General features: G+C 41.8%; 1 protein-coding gene across 1 annotated transcript in view; it reads left to right on the top strand.

Moving 5' to 3' along the window:
* The first annotated feature begins 6 nt into the window (after positions 1–6).
* Positions 7–16,585, top strand: part of PTCHD1 (patched domain containing 1) — a 54,104-nt gene continuing 37,525 nt past the window's right edge. Inside the window, exon 1 of the mRNA XM_008576962.1 lies at positions 7–325. Within this exon, the coding sequence (XP_008575184.1) occupies positions 290–325 (36 nt within the window). The 5' untranslated portion in view covers positions 7–289. The remainder of the gene's footprint in view (positions 326–16,585) is intronic.

The following is a 16,585-nucleotide window of genomic DNA, read 5'->3' as shown; positions in this document are numbered from 1 at the left end:
CTTGAGGACGTGTTTCTCCCGGCTCGGCCACTTCATTGCCAGTCACCCGGTCTTCTTCGCCTCGGCGCCGGTGCTCATCTCCATCCTGCTCGGCGCCAGCTTCAGCCGCTACCAGGTCGAGGAGAGCGTGGAGCACCTGCTGGCGCCCCAGCACAGCCTGGCCAAGATTGAGCGCAACCTCGTCAACAGCCTCTTCCCGGTCAACCGCTCCAAGCACCGGCTCTACTCGGACCTGCAGACCCCCGGGCGCTACGGCCGGGTCATCGTCACCTCCTTCCAGAAAGCCAACATGCTGGACCAGCATCACACAGACCTGATCTTAAAGGTGAGAGGGGGGCGGGTGCAGGCAACCTCCGCCGGCGCGGCTGCAGCGGCCGGGCGGGCTCCGCGCCGGGGTCCCGGTGCAGAGAGCACCGCCTTTCCTATACCAGGCGGCTGCCGCAGGGGCTCCCCTGCACCGCGCGCCCCTGAGCGGCCGCCCCGAGTCTCCCAGCCTCCTGGGCAGGGAGCGTCCGGGTCCGGGCCCGGCCCTGCCCGCGCCGCCTCCGCCGCCAGCCCGCAGCTGCTGCAACAGTTGGGGCGGCGGTGGCCACGGTGCTACGGTGCGCTTGTTTTGGTCGCAGTGGGTTTGGGGGCGGGGAAGCTTTGGGGTAAGTGGGCCAGGAAGGAGAAAAATGAGAGAAGACATTCTAGAAAGTCCTGCTACTTGAGAACGAAATACTATGCTTGGAGGGGATGCAGAGCCACTCCTCCCAGTCTCCCAATTTTTCTCCCTTCCTCTGGCCCCTAGAGTGTTTGAGGAAAGGCTGCTGGGGGGAGGGGGCTTGGGAGGAGGCAGAGGAATGTGAAGTGGGAAGGTGAGGCAAATGCCTCCCACCCGCCACAAACAAGTGTGGTCCCTGGTGAGGACCGGGGGCTGCCTTGCTGACCTCTTCCCCCGAAGCGAGGTAGCCATCTCTGCCTTCTGGGGTAGGGAACGATGTTTGTAATGTTTGTAATTCGCAGTTAGTTCACCTTCCACAGTAGCTCCTCTCCTCTGAAATGCAAAAACTAAACTTCTTTGGGGAAAAGAGGGAACTGATCGATCCACTTTGATTTGGGTGCATTTGAGCATAGGGGTGAGGGGCAGAGCCAGAAGGATAAGGACAGAAGCCAAACTGTGTGGCCCTGAGAAGAGCACAGGAAACCTAGAAGCTGGTTAGAGGGTGATACTCACAGAAACCGGTTGTACCATCAGCCCGAAGTGGGAATTTGATGGAAAAAGTGAGGTTAATGGTGGTAACTTTCCGGGAAGTTCCCAAGCAGAGGAGTGAGGACTAGAGATGGAAAAGTGGAAACCGCGGGAGGGGAAAGCAAAAATAGGTGAGAATGTTCCATGTGAATCCCTGGTGGAGATTGTGGGGCTTGTTTACTTAAGGTTCTCCTCAAGGGAGGGGAGACGAGAACCAGTCCCAGCTGGGAACCCCCGGGTGCGAAGGGATGAAAGGTGCTGGTTTTCTGTGGGTCTCTGGTCCGGATCTGGACCAGAGGCTGGTCGGATTTCTAGGCGACTTGTTCCAAGGGGAGTCTGCCAGGGAACCTGGTGAACTCTCCTCTTTTCCTCTACACATAGCAGTTTATCCCTAGAGACAAGCTTATTTTCCTCTTTTATTTTTCTCTATTTTTTCTGTTCCTCTATTTGTTGACATGTTATCAATTGGCAATTAGTAATGAGGGAAATCTGACTAAGGGCTCAATGGAATTAGGACCTTCCCACACTGAGTGGCTCATGATATTTTTAATGGCACAAAAATCATACATTCACTCATCACAGAACCTTAGTAGTGTTAGCTCTGAGATGTTTGCTTTTCTCACGATTATACTTCCAAGATCGAAGTGTTGTGTTGTTTTTTTTTTCTTTTTCTCAATACTTTGGTGAACATATTTTGACACACAGATAAATACTGCTGCAAATGCTTTTCCAAGAAAACATGTAGTAAATTCATCATGGGCTTAAAAGAACGATTTAGCCAGTTCTAACAGTTGGAAATGCCCCATCTTTTGAAAGATGATGTCCTAAGTGATGTTTCTCTTTGTGTGTGTGTGGTGTGGTGTGTGTGTGTGTGTGTGTGTGTGTGTGTGTGTGTGTGTGTGTGTGTGTGTGTGATGTTTCCACTGGCTTTGTTTCCCTAACAAACCATTACGCCACTGTGACAGGCAGTCACCAGTTACATTCACTCTCAAGGTTAATGAGACATCAACAGGCACATCAGATCTTTTTTCAACTGGATTCTTTCTCCCCTATTTGATTTTGATCAGTTCAGAACAGAAAACAGTGTTATAAAAGAAGATTAGGACTGGAGAGCAGGAGGCTGGTTTTGCCTGCATGTCTAAAGGGCAACTTTAAAGGACAGTGCTGGAGTCAGTGGATTGTTTTAAGAAATGGCATGGTTTTTCATGTTCTAGGTGTCTGAGTAAAATAAAAACCAAGCCTAATAGTGATCAGAACTCATTTCTAGCTTATGATCTCTGGTCAAGTGAGTTCATACAGCTTATAAGAAGCCAAACCTATGAAACCGAGAGAATTGCCTGTGACTTTAATTTATATATCCATTTCTTTTCTACATTCAACCCCTAATTATGATAGGTTAGAGATGGGGGACAGGAAAATGGACCTTCAGTAGTCATGGTAATGTAAAGTGTGGGAGTGAGCACACCATTTCTTTCTTTCTTTCTTTCTTTTTTTTTTTTTTCCATTTAGAGACATGATGACTTGTCCTTTACAAAAGGTGTTAGGAGTGAAAGAGCCACTGTTACTGCCATTACTAGTGTTATTCTGATACTTCCTTACTGGCATCAAGGACAGCACTAACAGTTAACACTGTACACGCACCACAGAGTACCTGCCTGTTTTATGGCATCACATTTGAAGTGAAGTGTAGTGGACAGCGTGTCAGGTAGCAGGGTTTGAGGCTTTCTCAGACCCCACTGCAAAACTAGAGGCAGTAACTTGTAGAGCTGTGTGGTGTGCTGCTTCAAGCATGAAGAATAGACCTGTCCTTGTATGTTTTGGAGTTTGGTGTTGTGCCTATTCAACAAAGGATATCCTTCTTGGGTTATTAGTCCCAAGACTGGGAGGGTATGATGATTAAAAAATGAAAAACCAGGTTGACTTCTTTTTAAATGCAATTGAGAGTGTCATAGAAGAAAACATCTAAGTTTGAAATGGAGAAACTTTTCCAAATTTGCACAAGTGATATGATTACTATATGCTCTGACTCTGTAACAGAATTTGACCCCAAACTGTGAGGAGGTGGCTCTCCCTAGCAATGGTTTCCTCTGAAGGCTACAGGGCAGAGATATAATTTTGGGCAAAAGTGGGTAGGATCTGGTGGTGCTGGTAAGGTTTCAACCATTAATTTCTAAACCTCTTTAAATAAATGTTGATCTCAAAAGTCTTCATTTCACTAGAAAATTAAATTAAGCTCATTATATATTTTAACAGAAAATCTATGATGTTCAACTCAGAGCAAATTTCAAAGTAGGGCCTCACAAGCTTTTGTGGATATGTTTCTTTGTGATCACCCAAAATGAGTGTAAGAAGGTCTTGTTGATAATTGATCTGGGCTGTGACCAAGACAATACTTGATTTATTCCGGAATCATTCGTGTAGAGCAAAACCAGAGTTTAACCCAGTCCTAGTGATAATCATATCACCTTTACAGCACTTTATAGGTTATAAACAGACAGTATGTTTAAATACAGTAAACCAGGAAAAGCACTGTTATACCATTTTACAGATGAGAAAATTGCTCCTTGGAAGTTAATTGACCTGTCCATGGAAAAAAAAGATAAGGACAGAACCAGGATTGGGACCCGGGGTTTTAGACTCCAAGTCCAGTGCTCTTTTCATTATAATTTACTGACTGTCATATAATAAACTATTTGAATGATTTAAAAATATGTTTTCGTTATCTAGATGCAGTATACTTGACCAATGTCTTACATCCCATCCCACACCATTGTTCTAACAGTGGTAATTGGATCATAAGGACATCTTTTTGACTGACTCTGTCTGGTGTCAATTAAAATAGACATATAGAAACTCGAAATGCCCAAAGCAAAGCATAAGATATTTGTAATTAGCAATATACAAAGTCAGAAAGATAGCAAATTTTACTGGAACAATCTCTGTATGATTGAACGTAGCTGTTTCCTTTTTGAGTGCTGGTCATTGGCAGAGTCCAGGTGGGTCCAACTCTAGTGCCTCACACTGGCACACAGTAGCCACTCAATAAAATACTTGTTGGACGGACCTTCCCTAATTTACTCAGACATTTATGTAATGAGTAAGGAAATTTCCATAGAAACTACTTTGAAATGTATTTTCAAAATGACATTTTTATTTCTGTAATTTTACAGGCAGTTTCTAGGCTTCTCTTTTTTCCAAGATACACTTCTTCCTTCCTTGATAACCGCTGCAGGCATATCAAAGCATATTTCAGTTTTAAAATTTGGTGAAGACATTTCCTTTATACAATGCTCTCTTATTCAGAGGAACCTCATAGGATATTTTATTCCAAACTAAGGAGAAGACACATCCTAACAAAACAAACATTCTTCCATTTACTAGGGAATCTCATTTTGTTCAAATATCAAGTTTTTGTTTTATTTAAACCTTTTATGTTTAAATACATTAGACAGAACTAAGTTGCAAACAAGGTTAATGGAATTTAACTTGGAGTTATTTGATTCAGGCTTTCCAAGAAGGGCAGCATAACTGCCAGCTCAGGGTCACAGAGACCCAGTAGCTGGATCAAGATCCCAGTTTTTCCAAATACTCTCTCAACACTTTCAATCATTATGGTAATCACCATCACTTTTTCCTCTACCAGTCTAAGGATCAGCAAATTCCGGCTTAATTTTGAGCTTAGAATGAGTTTTTGCATTTTTAAAAGATTTTAAATGAAACAAAACAAAAACAAAGACTATGCAGCAGAGAGTGTATGTGGCTCACAAAGCCTAAAATATTTACTATCTGGTTCTTTACATAAAAAGTTCCTACACTGTATTCCAAAATTCCATTACTGGAGCAATTTCAGGAAGCTAATACTGTTAAAATAACCTGTAAGGTGGTAGTTCTCATTAATAGTTCTCAAGGGTGACTATACCCCCCAGGGGACATTTGGCAATGCCTTAAGACATTTTTGGTTGTCACAACTGGGGGGTGGGGGTGGCAGCTCATGGGCTGCTGGCATGTAGTGGATGGAGGCCAGGGTGCTACTAAACATCCTATAATGTACAGCATAGCCTTTACAACAAAGATTTATCTGACCCCAAATGTTAATAGTGCCAAAGTGGAGAAGTCTTCCACCTTATGTGTTTCTTTTGTTTTTGTTAGGACTTTTTTTTCATACATTGATTATTTAAAATGAAAAAATGCCAAAGAGAAGTTCACATCCAAAAATCTAATAGAACTTTGACTGTGGACAAATATTAGGACCTCTGAGGAAATGCTCTCTTGAGCAGTTGGGCAGAGACCAGATTTTCCAGTATAATCTCTCCCAAGATGCAGTTATCCTACAGTTCTGTCCCTTATGGTCTAAATTCTGCCTGATGTAGAGGAACCCAAAAAACCGCATTCAGTCTAAGTGCTTGTATGGCAAAGCTGCTGATTTGCCACTGGCCTTTGAGACTTGTCAATTAGTAGAGTGCTCATTGTTGGCACGCCTGAAGCCTCTATCCATAGCAGTTGCCCACTTAGGCTGGGCTTCTTCTGACCATGTGTAAGATTCCACCGTGAATAGTGACCTGCCAAGGAGGCAGGAGACAGTGCTTTGTTGTCTATTCCAGCTGCTCTGCTCTTCTGAGCATAAAATGACAATAGAAGAGCTTGCATCCAACGAACATGGAATCAAAGAACCATGGATTTGGAAGGCACCTTAAAGGTCATCTTCCCAGACGCTGACACTAAAATCTGCTCTTAGCATCTCAGGGTACTTTGTGTGGTGACAGGTGCTATGATGCTTTGGGCACTCCTGTCCCTTTTGTGAGTTATCCAAGTGGCAGATACTCTTAGAAAAGGTTGAGCCCAGGGTAACATTTCTGCATTTGCTGGGCCAGTCAAATGCCTTTTACACTTTATTTTTACACTAGGGGAAAATTAAGGTGAGATTGAGATGACTTTTCCCTCTCCTTACATTTCATAGCATGTACATCCAAATAATCTAAATACAGTTTCCTTCTAGGGGTGTTTGACTTTTAAGCACATTTCATTTGTGTGACTAGTATCTCAAATTCCCACCCCACTTTCTCATTTAGATTTGGGGAGCAATTGTTTACTTCACCAGGCAGGTAAGCATTTGGGAACAAATGGGTCAAACTGATCATTGAAACTGAAATTTAAATATAAAGCCATAGTGTGAGAGGAAGCCCACCTTTTTATTGACTCATGATATCTTGAAAGATGACATATTAGAGTTAGAGAAGGATGATTATTTTTTAAATGAACACAAAAACTGAACGTCTTGGGATTCACCAGACCTACAAACCTCACAGAACAGCTGAGCATTTAACTGGAAACTCCTATGATAAATAATAGAGGGAGAAGTAAGTTAACAGAAGTTATTTTTCTACCTGAGAGGTTGCAGCATCCCTTGGTGCAGGAGCTAGGGAAATGTGAGATGGTGGTGAGCTGATCAACTTTGACTTTGTGGGATATGCCATCTGGTACCTGACTTTGGGGCTCAGTGTGAGCCCCAAGTGATACTTGAGATAGGCTTAAAGCAGACCTTTGAAGTCACCTGCCTGGTAGCACATCACAGCAAGCAGGCCTGTCTGCAGCACTGCCGGTGTCTCTGCCACATACCCGGAAGGCCACAGAACTACCGAGGAATCCTGCCAGACTGATTTAATGACCAGCAGGGGAGGTGAGTAATCTCTAACCTTTAAAAGACAGGGGGGAAAAAAGGAAATCAACACCAGTTGTTATTTTATAGGGGAAGCGCTGAATAATATGTCGTGCCTTCGCCTTCAGAATTTATATTTTGAACAAAAGGAGACAATGAGGGAATAGAGAAGCTATTTTTATCTTCTTGCTCTCTAAGAAATCCTATTGAGAATATTGTTTCTGGTATTTTAAGAGATCCCCATTGTTAGGTCTTCCACTTTAGGTTTAACTCGTGGGCTCCAAGTACAGTGGAGATGAGCATTTATTTGAGTGCAAGCAGTTATCTTGGAAGGTGATATCAGAAAAGGCTGATAGGGGAGTGGGGAAGTAAACATAGAAAATAGCAAAGCTAATCAGGGGAGTATTATCAAGCAAGCATCCACAGTGGGCAACTGAACTCAGTCTCACTGGGGAACAGTGGGAGCTCGTATGTCTGAGAAATCCCAATAGTGGGTGATGAAGCTGGATACTTATTCTCCAATTCCAGCCATCATTGGTTGATCCAGCTGCATATGGGGGCATTAAATCTCTGGTTATTTCCATATGCTGTATTTGTCGCTACGACCAGATTTTTTTTTTTAAAGCCTCAGGCACAGAGCTACAGGTTTTTACAGTAAGCCACCTTGGCATGTAGAGGAGAGTGTGAGCTGAGAGGATGGGTGGGATCCCAAGAGCATCTGCCCTAAGGGTCTTACACCCATTCGGAATTATACATCTTGGCATTTGGGGCCCAGGCCCTCAGGGATATCCATCCCTTCATTCGACAAGATGGTCATGAGCCCATCTCCATGAAACTTACAGTTAAGATTAATCCAGCATAGCTGTTTAGTTATTCTTGAGTTTGACAAATGCCACTGGATGCTGGTAAAGATGATTCCAAACAGGGCCTAGACACCACCAGGACATATGATTTTATATGCCTCTGCATTTGAGTGGCATGTATCCAGCCACTCTTTCCTTCATGAATATACGGAAGTCTTCAGGCCCCCATCTCATAGCCCCCATCTTCACACATCTACTTTTGTTATTCTCCTCCCTAGGATGATGCCCCCCCTCCTTCCTTTAAGATCCAACTCACGTGCCTCCTACTTTATGAGGCTTTCTCAGATTCATGGCTTCTTCTCTCCCTTAAGTCTGTCTGGCTTTCATTCATATCCACATTCTTTAATGCTTAACAGTAGACCATTATATAATTTGCTGTGTTGTCATGTGATAGTTTTTTCTTGAGCAAGATCATAAACTCTTTAAGGGCAGGAACAATGTCTGATACTACCAAATCTTTCCTAGAGCCTAGCATAATGTGGAGTGTGCAGCAGATACTTAATACATTGTTGCTGGCTGGTGGCTTATAGGATGGGAAGTGTGCTTTCCATCCCTATCAATTTATTTTGGTCAGATATGGTTTTGTCTGGTATGCATGACCATGAGATTTCTTTAGCTCTGTCTTCATTTTTCATCCTCGACAAGTCTTGGTTTCAAACTTGATAAGCATTCATTCTGCTTCCAGATCTGCTAATATTTACTTTATATGAGGAGAAATTCTTAGAAAATCAAATACCTGACCACCTCCTCTGGTTCAAGTACAGTTTTGGTAGGTGTAAACTTGACCAACTCAGTCCCCATTCAGTGGTTCATTCCCATGTGGGAGAGTGAAGCACTTTGCATTTTCCAGCAAGTACCCTGCAAGTCAGCTCTGCATACTACACACACCCTTATTGCTTGAAGTAAAGTCTCAAAACATTGGCCAAACTCATACTCAAATGTAAACATGAAACACTTTTAAAAAATCAAGGACAAGTGGTTTTCCCAACCATAGCATCAGTGTTTAAGAGCTCACCATTGAGATGTTACTTAGCCTCACTCTTCTTAAGAGTGAGCACAGGAAAACAGAAAGAATTGTTCTAAGAGGTGAACTTAAAAAACAATGATGCTGGTATGAAATCAGCATAGCTCTGTAAGTTTTTCATGAAAACACTAGAACGGCTGATTTTTCAGCATTGAAGGTGGAGATACCTTTGCCCATTCTACCATGAGGCTCTCCTGCTGTCACTAATACCATGGCTTTGTCAATTCCTTCTGATTGTCTCGAGAAAAAAAAATGCATCTCTGTTATAGGGCTATCATTATAAGTGCTCAAAAAATCTTCGTGATATTTATCTTGTTCTTGTTGTGGGATAGCATCCAGGCAAGTGGTCATATTGAGTAAAGCTTGGCTGTTCTCAGACTTTTTAACACACATACACATCACCTGGGAATCGTGTTAAAATAAAGATTCTGATTCAGTGGGTCTGGGGTGGGACATTAAAGTCTTTATTTCTAACAAGCTTTTCAGTAGCTGATACTACTGGTCAGCAGACTACACTTTGAATAGTAAGGCTCAAATTTAGCTATTGTGAACAAAACACTGGATTTGGAGTCAGGAAAGCCATGCTCAAGTCTCAGTTCTCCTAAGTATGTGACTTTGAGCAAGTCACCTAACCTCCCTGAGAAGTAGGTTCCTCATTTGCATCGCCTTCACCCAATTAAGATAAGGATACAATGAGATAAGGTACACGAAGGCACTGTGTAACCATAGCCTTCTGTAAGTTGTGTTATCATGATTACTATTTGCTTTGAAAATGACAGTTATTTCCTCACATGTGGCAACTCTTTCAGATCCATTATTGCCTGTTGAATAAATACACATGTAGGCTTTTTTTTTTCTTTGATCCAACAGGCAATAATGGGTGTTCAATCTACATTCTCAATACTCAGATTGGCAATTTGTTGGTTTTTAATGACTCCATCTGAGTCATTACAGACAATTGGATTCATCCTACTGCTGAGCATGCAGCTCCTCCTCCTGCAGAAAGTTCTTAGACAGGCAGAGCTGTCAGTATGGATGGGCACATTGCATTTTAGCTCATCAAGGTGGTTTCTCCAAGCTCAGAACCTCATCTTCATGCTTAACAGGGCTTTGCACACAAAGGAAGCCTTCACTTCCTGCCCAGGGAAGTGCCCTTGGAATGAAAAGCCCTAGGAGGCTGTGGGCTGTGGTCTCAAGGTTCTCTTCATCACTCCTCACAGCACAGCGCGCCAAAACGGGATTCTCCAGCAATTTAGGTGAGAGTGTTGATAATTCTCCTCTCTCACTTAATTTACATGGCGACAGTGTTTCCCTGGGAAATCTTGCCCACATAAGTAGATCTGCAAGCACTTCAAAGGGAAGAGTGTCGTCAGAATTGCCAGAAATCAGGAGAACCAGGCAAAGCAATAATTGTAAAGCCCCTGGAAACTGAAATGTGAAATGTTGCTGACTGGGGATTTTGATCATTTAGGTCAGTGCACTTCCCCACCCACCCTTTTCAAAATTTCATTTTATAGGGTCCAAAAAGAAATCTATAATTATTTAGGCTTCAAATCAAATTCACCAAAGAAGATTCCTCTGCCTACCTAGTTTTCTATGCTTAATCTCTTTAAACAAAACTAACCTCAGTGTAAGTGAGTGTTAGCAGTGCTTCTCAAATTCGAATGTGCTTCCTAATTCCCTGGGAATTTCTGTGAACATGCAGATTCTGATTCCATACATCTGATACAGCAGGCCTGAGATTATGCACTTGTGCCAATCTCCCAAGGGTGCCGATGGTACTGGTCTGTGGACCACACTTTGAGTAGAGCCCTGGATTACTGAACTCGAGGAACCTTGCTGAGCCTTTCTGTATCCTGATTAATTACTCAGTGCTATTTAATTGCCTCTACTTGAAAGCAGTGGTTATCCAACTTGAGCAGATAGCCCCTGGAGAAGTTGCCCAAACACAGACTGGGCTCCACCCCCAGAGTTTGAGTCAGTGGGTCTGGGGAAGCGCATGAGAATTTGCATTTCTAACAAGTTCCAAGTGTGATGCTTTTCCTCATGGTCCAGGAACCACACTTTGAGAGCTACTGCTGTAAAGCATCTTAGGAATTAGCTGCCAGGACTAATTCCAAAAATGCAGTCTCTCCCTGTAGAAGCTGGCCAACAGACACAAGCAGGGTGCAAAAGTTATTTGTTCAGCAGTTAATTCTGAATGATGTCATAATAGCTATTGTGCAAAGGGTACTACATAAATCTGAATATTTGAAGTCTGCAGTGTAAGGCAGGCTTGTTGGACAGAGGTGCCTGCTCTACCACGTGTCTCCAGGTGCAAGGGCTCAGGAGAAAGGGACTGAGTAGAAGAAAGGACACCCTGAGATGGAAGTAAAGAAATAACCTGCCTCCCCACCACACACACACACACACACACACACACACACACACACACACACTCTCTCTCTCTCTCTCTCTCTCTCTCTCTCTCTCTCTCTCTCTCTCTCTCTCTCTCTCTCTCTCTCTGTGGATGTTGCTGCTACCATCACCACATACCTAATTGCCAAAGCCTTCTTTCTTCCAGAGACTTCCCACACGGGGTCACCTGTCATTTGCCTTTGCAGAAACTTCCTTTAAAGCAAACCAGAAGGCGCAGCAGGCACAAATAGGAGCTACATGCTGTGATTCTGAGACAGGGCCCTAGCTCTGTGGTTGTGTTAAAGAAGAAAACATAACACTTGTTAAACAATAGTAAGACAGACTTTATTCATGGGGAATCATTGAAATATGTATAGGGACTACTCCGATGGGGTGCTGCAGTAGGGAAGAGAGATCGGGCTCAACTCTGAATAGAAAAAGGAAAAGTAAGAAGTTATAGCCAAGGAGCCGGGTGGGATCAGTGGATGGAAAATTACTAAGAGGAAACATCGGGGGTTAGTGGGGATTCTGGCTAAACTGATCTGATAGGATCTTGCTGAAGGCAGGCCATTGTGATCACATATCACCTGGAGAATGGTGAGAGGCGAGAAATTTGGTCAGCTATCTAGATTAATCAGATACAGAGTGTGGGGGAATCTGGCTAAACAAACTTAGCAGGGTTCTTGCTAAAATTGGGCGATGCAAAGACAAACAAGGAAGTTTAAAAGCGGAGGCCTAGTTGAGAAGATGGTTCAGAGGAGCCTGACTAGAGTTTGGTCAAGGAGAGAGTATTTGTCAGTTGCCAGAGGTAAGGGGCCCACAGGGAGGGTCCTGGCAGCTAATGTTCAGTCTCAACTACTGTTTGATGTCAGTGTTGTTGGAGAGAGGTGAAGGAGACTGCAGCTGAAGTTCACTAATTACCACTTTTTGCACAGTGTAATAAACATCACAACCCCAAAGTTATGTGTTTGAGGCTGCGAACTATTAATGTGTCCTTGATCAAGTTATTTAACCTCTCGGGGGGGGGGGTCTCAGTTTTCTCACCTTTAAAATGGGATCAACAATATTATCATTGCAAAGTCTGTCCAGTCTACTCTGTAACAAAGGTGTACTCTCCAGGGGAATGGACTTGTCAGAGCACAACTCTGAAACTTTATCCTAGGATCCTCCACACTGCAGCCCCCTTCAGCCTTCCTGTCTTACCTAAGGGTGGGGAGGGGGAAGTCAACAGTGGTTAGAGATTCAAGAAGATAGATTTGGAGTACTGCAGTCAAGGAAGGAAATAGAGGATGAGTAGAACTATACTACTGGAGAAATACTTGTGAAGGCCACAACCTTGAGGCACAGACCCACTAAAATACTGAGATTTCATTGGAAGATTATATAGCATTTTCCCTTCCCACACTTTACCACCACATCAGCAGGGCTCTAGTGTAATAACGGTGGATTATAGCTGAAAGAACAACACTACACGACTTTCTCTGAGGAGGAGTGTATAAGGAAGCCCGAAGTCAACAGAAGAGACAAAAACAAGGACAACAGATAACTTGAAGCTTCTGGTACCTATAGCTACAACAAACGTTAAATACATCCCAACTCCTAGATTAAAATAATTCCTTACTGTAATGGCCTATTTACCTCAGTTCCAATTAACTGATATAACATGTCCAGCATTGGGAAGAAATTATAAGACATGCAAAAAGAAAAGAAATATATAGTCTAAAGAGACAAAGGAAGCATCAGAATCAGACTCAGATATGACATAGATGTTAGAATTATTAGACAGGGAATTTAAAATAACTACAATTAATATGTTAAGGGCTGTAGTAGAAAAAGTAGACAACATCAAGAACAGATTGGTAATGTAAGCAGAGAGATGGAAGCTCTCAGGATGAATCAGAAGGAAATGCTAGAGATAGAAAACACTGTAACAGAAATGAAAAATAGCTTTCCTGGACTCATCAGTAGACTTTAACACAGCCAAGGAAAGAATCAGTGAGCTTAAATACAGGGAAAAGAAACTTCACAAACACAAAGAGTTAAAATAGTAAAAAAAAAAAAAAATCCAATAACTGTGGGACAGTATCAAAAGGTATAACATATGAGGGTACTTCAAAAAGTTTATGTAAAGATCTGTATTATCTCTTTTTTGTTGTTGTTTTTCTTTTCTTTTTGTTTTATTTTATATCCATGTATTATCTCTCTCTCTTTTTTTTTTTTTTTGTCCTTTTTTGTGACCGGCTACACTGCGCTCAGCCAGTGAGCGCAGCAGCGGCCATCCCTATATAGGATCTGCACCCGCAGCAGGAGCGCTGCTGCGTTCCTAGCGCCACACTCTCCTGAGTGCGCCACGGGCTCGGCCCTGTATTATTTCTTAATTTTGTTTCTCCACAAAGTTTTTTTTTAAAATCCCCGTGTACACATAATTAGAATACCAGAAAGAAAAGAGAGAATGAAGCAGAAGACATATTTGAAGTAATAATAGCCAAAAACTTCCCAAAATTAATTGCAGACACCAAACCACAGATCCACATAGTTCAGAGAATACCAAGAAGGGTAAGTACTCATAAAACCACACTTAGGCGTATCATATTCAAACTAGAGAAAACCAAAGATATAAATAAAATCTTGAAAGAAGCTAGAGGGGGGTAAAATACAAGTATAGAAGAACAAGGAAAAGAATTACATTAGGTTTATCAGAAAAATACACAAGCAAGAAGAGAATGGAGTGAAGTGTTGAAAGGGAAAAACCCACCAACCTAAAATTCTGTATCCAACAAAATTATGCTTGAAAGTGAAGAAGATATAAAGGTTTTCTCAGACAAAAACTGAGAGAATTCATTTCTATCAGACCTTCCCTGCAAGAAATATTAAAAGAAGTTGTCTGGACAGAAGTAAAATGATATAGGTCAGAAACTCGGCTCTACATAAAGAAGAGTATTAGAAAAGCAATAAATGAAGGTTAAATTTTTTTTCACTTTTACTTTTAATTAATCTAAAAGATAACTTCTTTTAAAGCAATAATAGCAAGAATGTATTGGATGATTATAACATATAGGTAAGTGAAATGGATGGCAGTCATGTCACAAGGGATGTGAGAGAGGAATTGGGAATACTCTGTTGTAACATAAATGCACTACATGTGAAGCAGAATGGTGTTATTTGAAGGTGAATTTAGATTAGGTATAGATGTATATTGTAAGTGCTAGAACAACCACTAAAAATTTTTTTAAAGAAGTATAATCATCAATTATACTGAGAAGATAAAATGCTTAAATAAAATCAGAGAAGGCAGAAAAAGAGGGGGGGAGAAACAAAGAACAAATGCAATAGAGAAGTCACAACCATCGTAGATAGTAATACAACTATATTAATAATCCCTTTAAATGTTAATGGTATAAATACACTAAGTAAAAGGCAGTGACTTTCAGAGTTGATTATCAAAAAAACAAGACCCACCTTTATATTGTCTACAAGAAACCCACTTTAAATATAAGGGCATAGGAGGGCGGGAGGTGTCGGTGAAGGGCCATAATAATCATATACATTGTATATTGACAAAATTAAAAAATAAATAAATAAATAAATAAATAAATATAAGGGCATACTTTAAAAGTAAAGGGATGGAAAAAGATACATCATGCTACTACTAATCAAAAGAAAGCTGGAGTAGCTATATTAATTTCAGACAAAGCTAAGTTCAAAACAAGGAAAATTATCAGGAATAAAGAGGGGCATTATATAATAATAAAGGGATTAATTCTTCCAAGAAGATACAACAATCCTAAATATGTATGCACCTAACAACTGAGCATCAAAATATGTGAGTCAAGAACTGAAAGAAATGAGAGGAGACACAGACAGATCTAATATAGTTGTAGATTTCAACATCCTTCTGTCAGTAGTTGATAGTATAAGCAGGCAGAAAATAAGTAAAGGATATAGATGGCCTGAACAGAGTAAAGGCCAGGATGTTTACTACTCTGGGAAGAGTCATGATCCAACTTTTTATAAAGATAGCTCTCATAGAATTATAGAGGTTAAATTGGAGAAGCAAGATATTGGAGATAGGGAGACCCCCCCCCCAACTAGCGAGCTGTTATAAGTCTGTAAGCAAGAGGCTTGGAATAGAATAGCTGTAGAAGGAGAAGGAAGGAGATAGATTAGACCACCATTTTCCACACTGTGTTCTGGGAAAGTTTCCTTAGGTGCTGAAAAAAACTGGGCTCTATGGCCAAGTAAATTTGACAAACAGTACATGAGGTATCCCTATATCAGATCCCTGTATTGAATGCACATCATCATATTAAAGGCTCTAAAAGGTTCCTCTAGAACTAAACCTATTTAACTCTGTCCAGTTTAGCATTTCTCAAATTTATTTGATATGAATACTTTTTACTTTTTGATGACCCCTGTTAACATCCCAAGGAACTAATATGCTTCAGAACATACATAAAAATACTAGACCAAAAATAGGGAGATGGAATCAATAGAACTTGAGGATCACTGGATCTGGGAGTAAAATAAGGAGGAAGAGTGATGTTGGCTTAAAAGTTTCCCACCTGGGTGAGTAGAAAGAGGATGATGCTGTTAACCATAACAGGAAACAGGTGGAAGAATAAATTTGGAGGAAAAGATTCAGCTGTTGGATATATACAAGTTGAAATACTGCCATAGTATGTATTTGCAAATCTTCAGGAGGCAGATGGAAATTCATATCTGGAGTTTGGAAGAGAGGTAAGGTGTTGATGTGAATTGGAGATTGGTCAATGTAAAGGTGACAAGTCAAACCATGAGGGTGGAATCCATTGCCTATAAAGAACTTATTCTAATGTGACAAGATCAGAAGTTCCAGAGACAGAGTCTTGAGTAATACCAAATTTACAAATAGGCAATGATGGGCTAGGGCTTAGAGACCCTTCAAACCCATTGTAGAGACTGGGTCACAGACTCCTCACATGCCAGGCTGGGTCACTAGACCCCTCACGTGCTAGGCTGGGTCCCAGACCCCTCACATATAGGTCGTGAGCTAGGTAATTGGGAAAGATCTCGGGAGCCATTGACAGAGTTGACAGGTTCACTCCAACACAAGCTCAGACCTTAATCCTCAGCTTCCCCAGCAGTAGCAGCTTACAGCAGCCTTCAGCAGCAGCAGCAGTGACCTCCCAGGGCCTCCTGGTGGCCCTGGCCACAACAGCCTCCAGCAGCAGTAGTGGCCTCTCCATGGCCCCCCAGGGGTGTCCTGGTGACATATGGCACTGTGGATCACAGCCACTCATCCTTTATACTTAAGTCCAATAACCCAGGACACCTGGGTGCCCATGTACTTCTGCATCAGACAATAAACAAGGAATATCTGGATGTATGTGCACAGTTATTTACATCAAATGCTCGGTAAGATTCCGAACAGCCAA

This window comes from Galeopterus variegatus, unplaced genomic scaffold, assembly GCF_000696425.1.
Source record: "Galeopterus variegatus unplaced genomic scaffold, G_variegatus-3.0.2 Scaffold1433, whole genome shotgun sequence".
In the NCBI taxonomy this organism is placed as follows: domain Eukaryota; kingdom Metazoa; phylum Chordata; class Mammalia; order Dermoptera; family Cynocephalidae; genus Galeopterus; species Galeopterus variegatus.
This window is presented reverse-complemented; position numbering and strand designations above follow the sequence as displayed.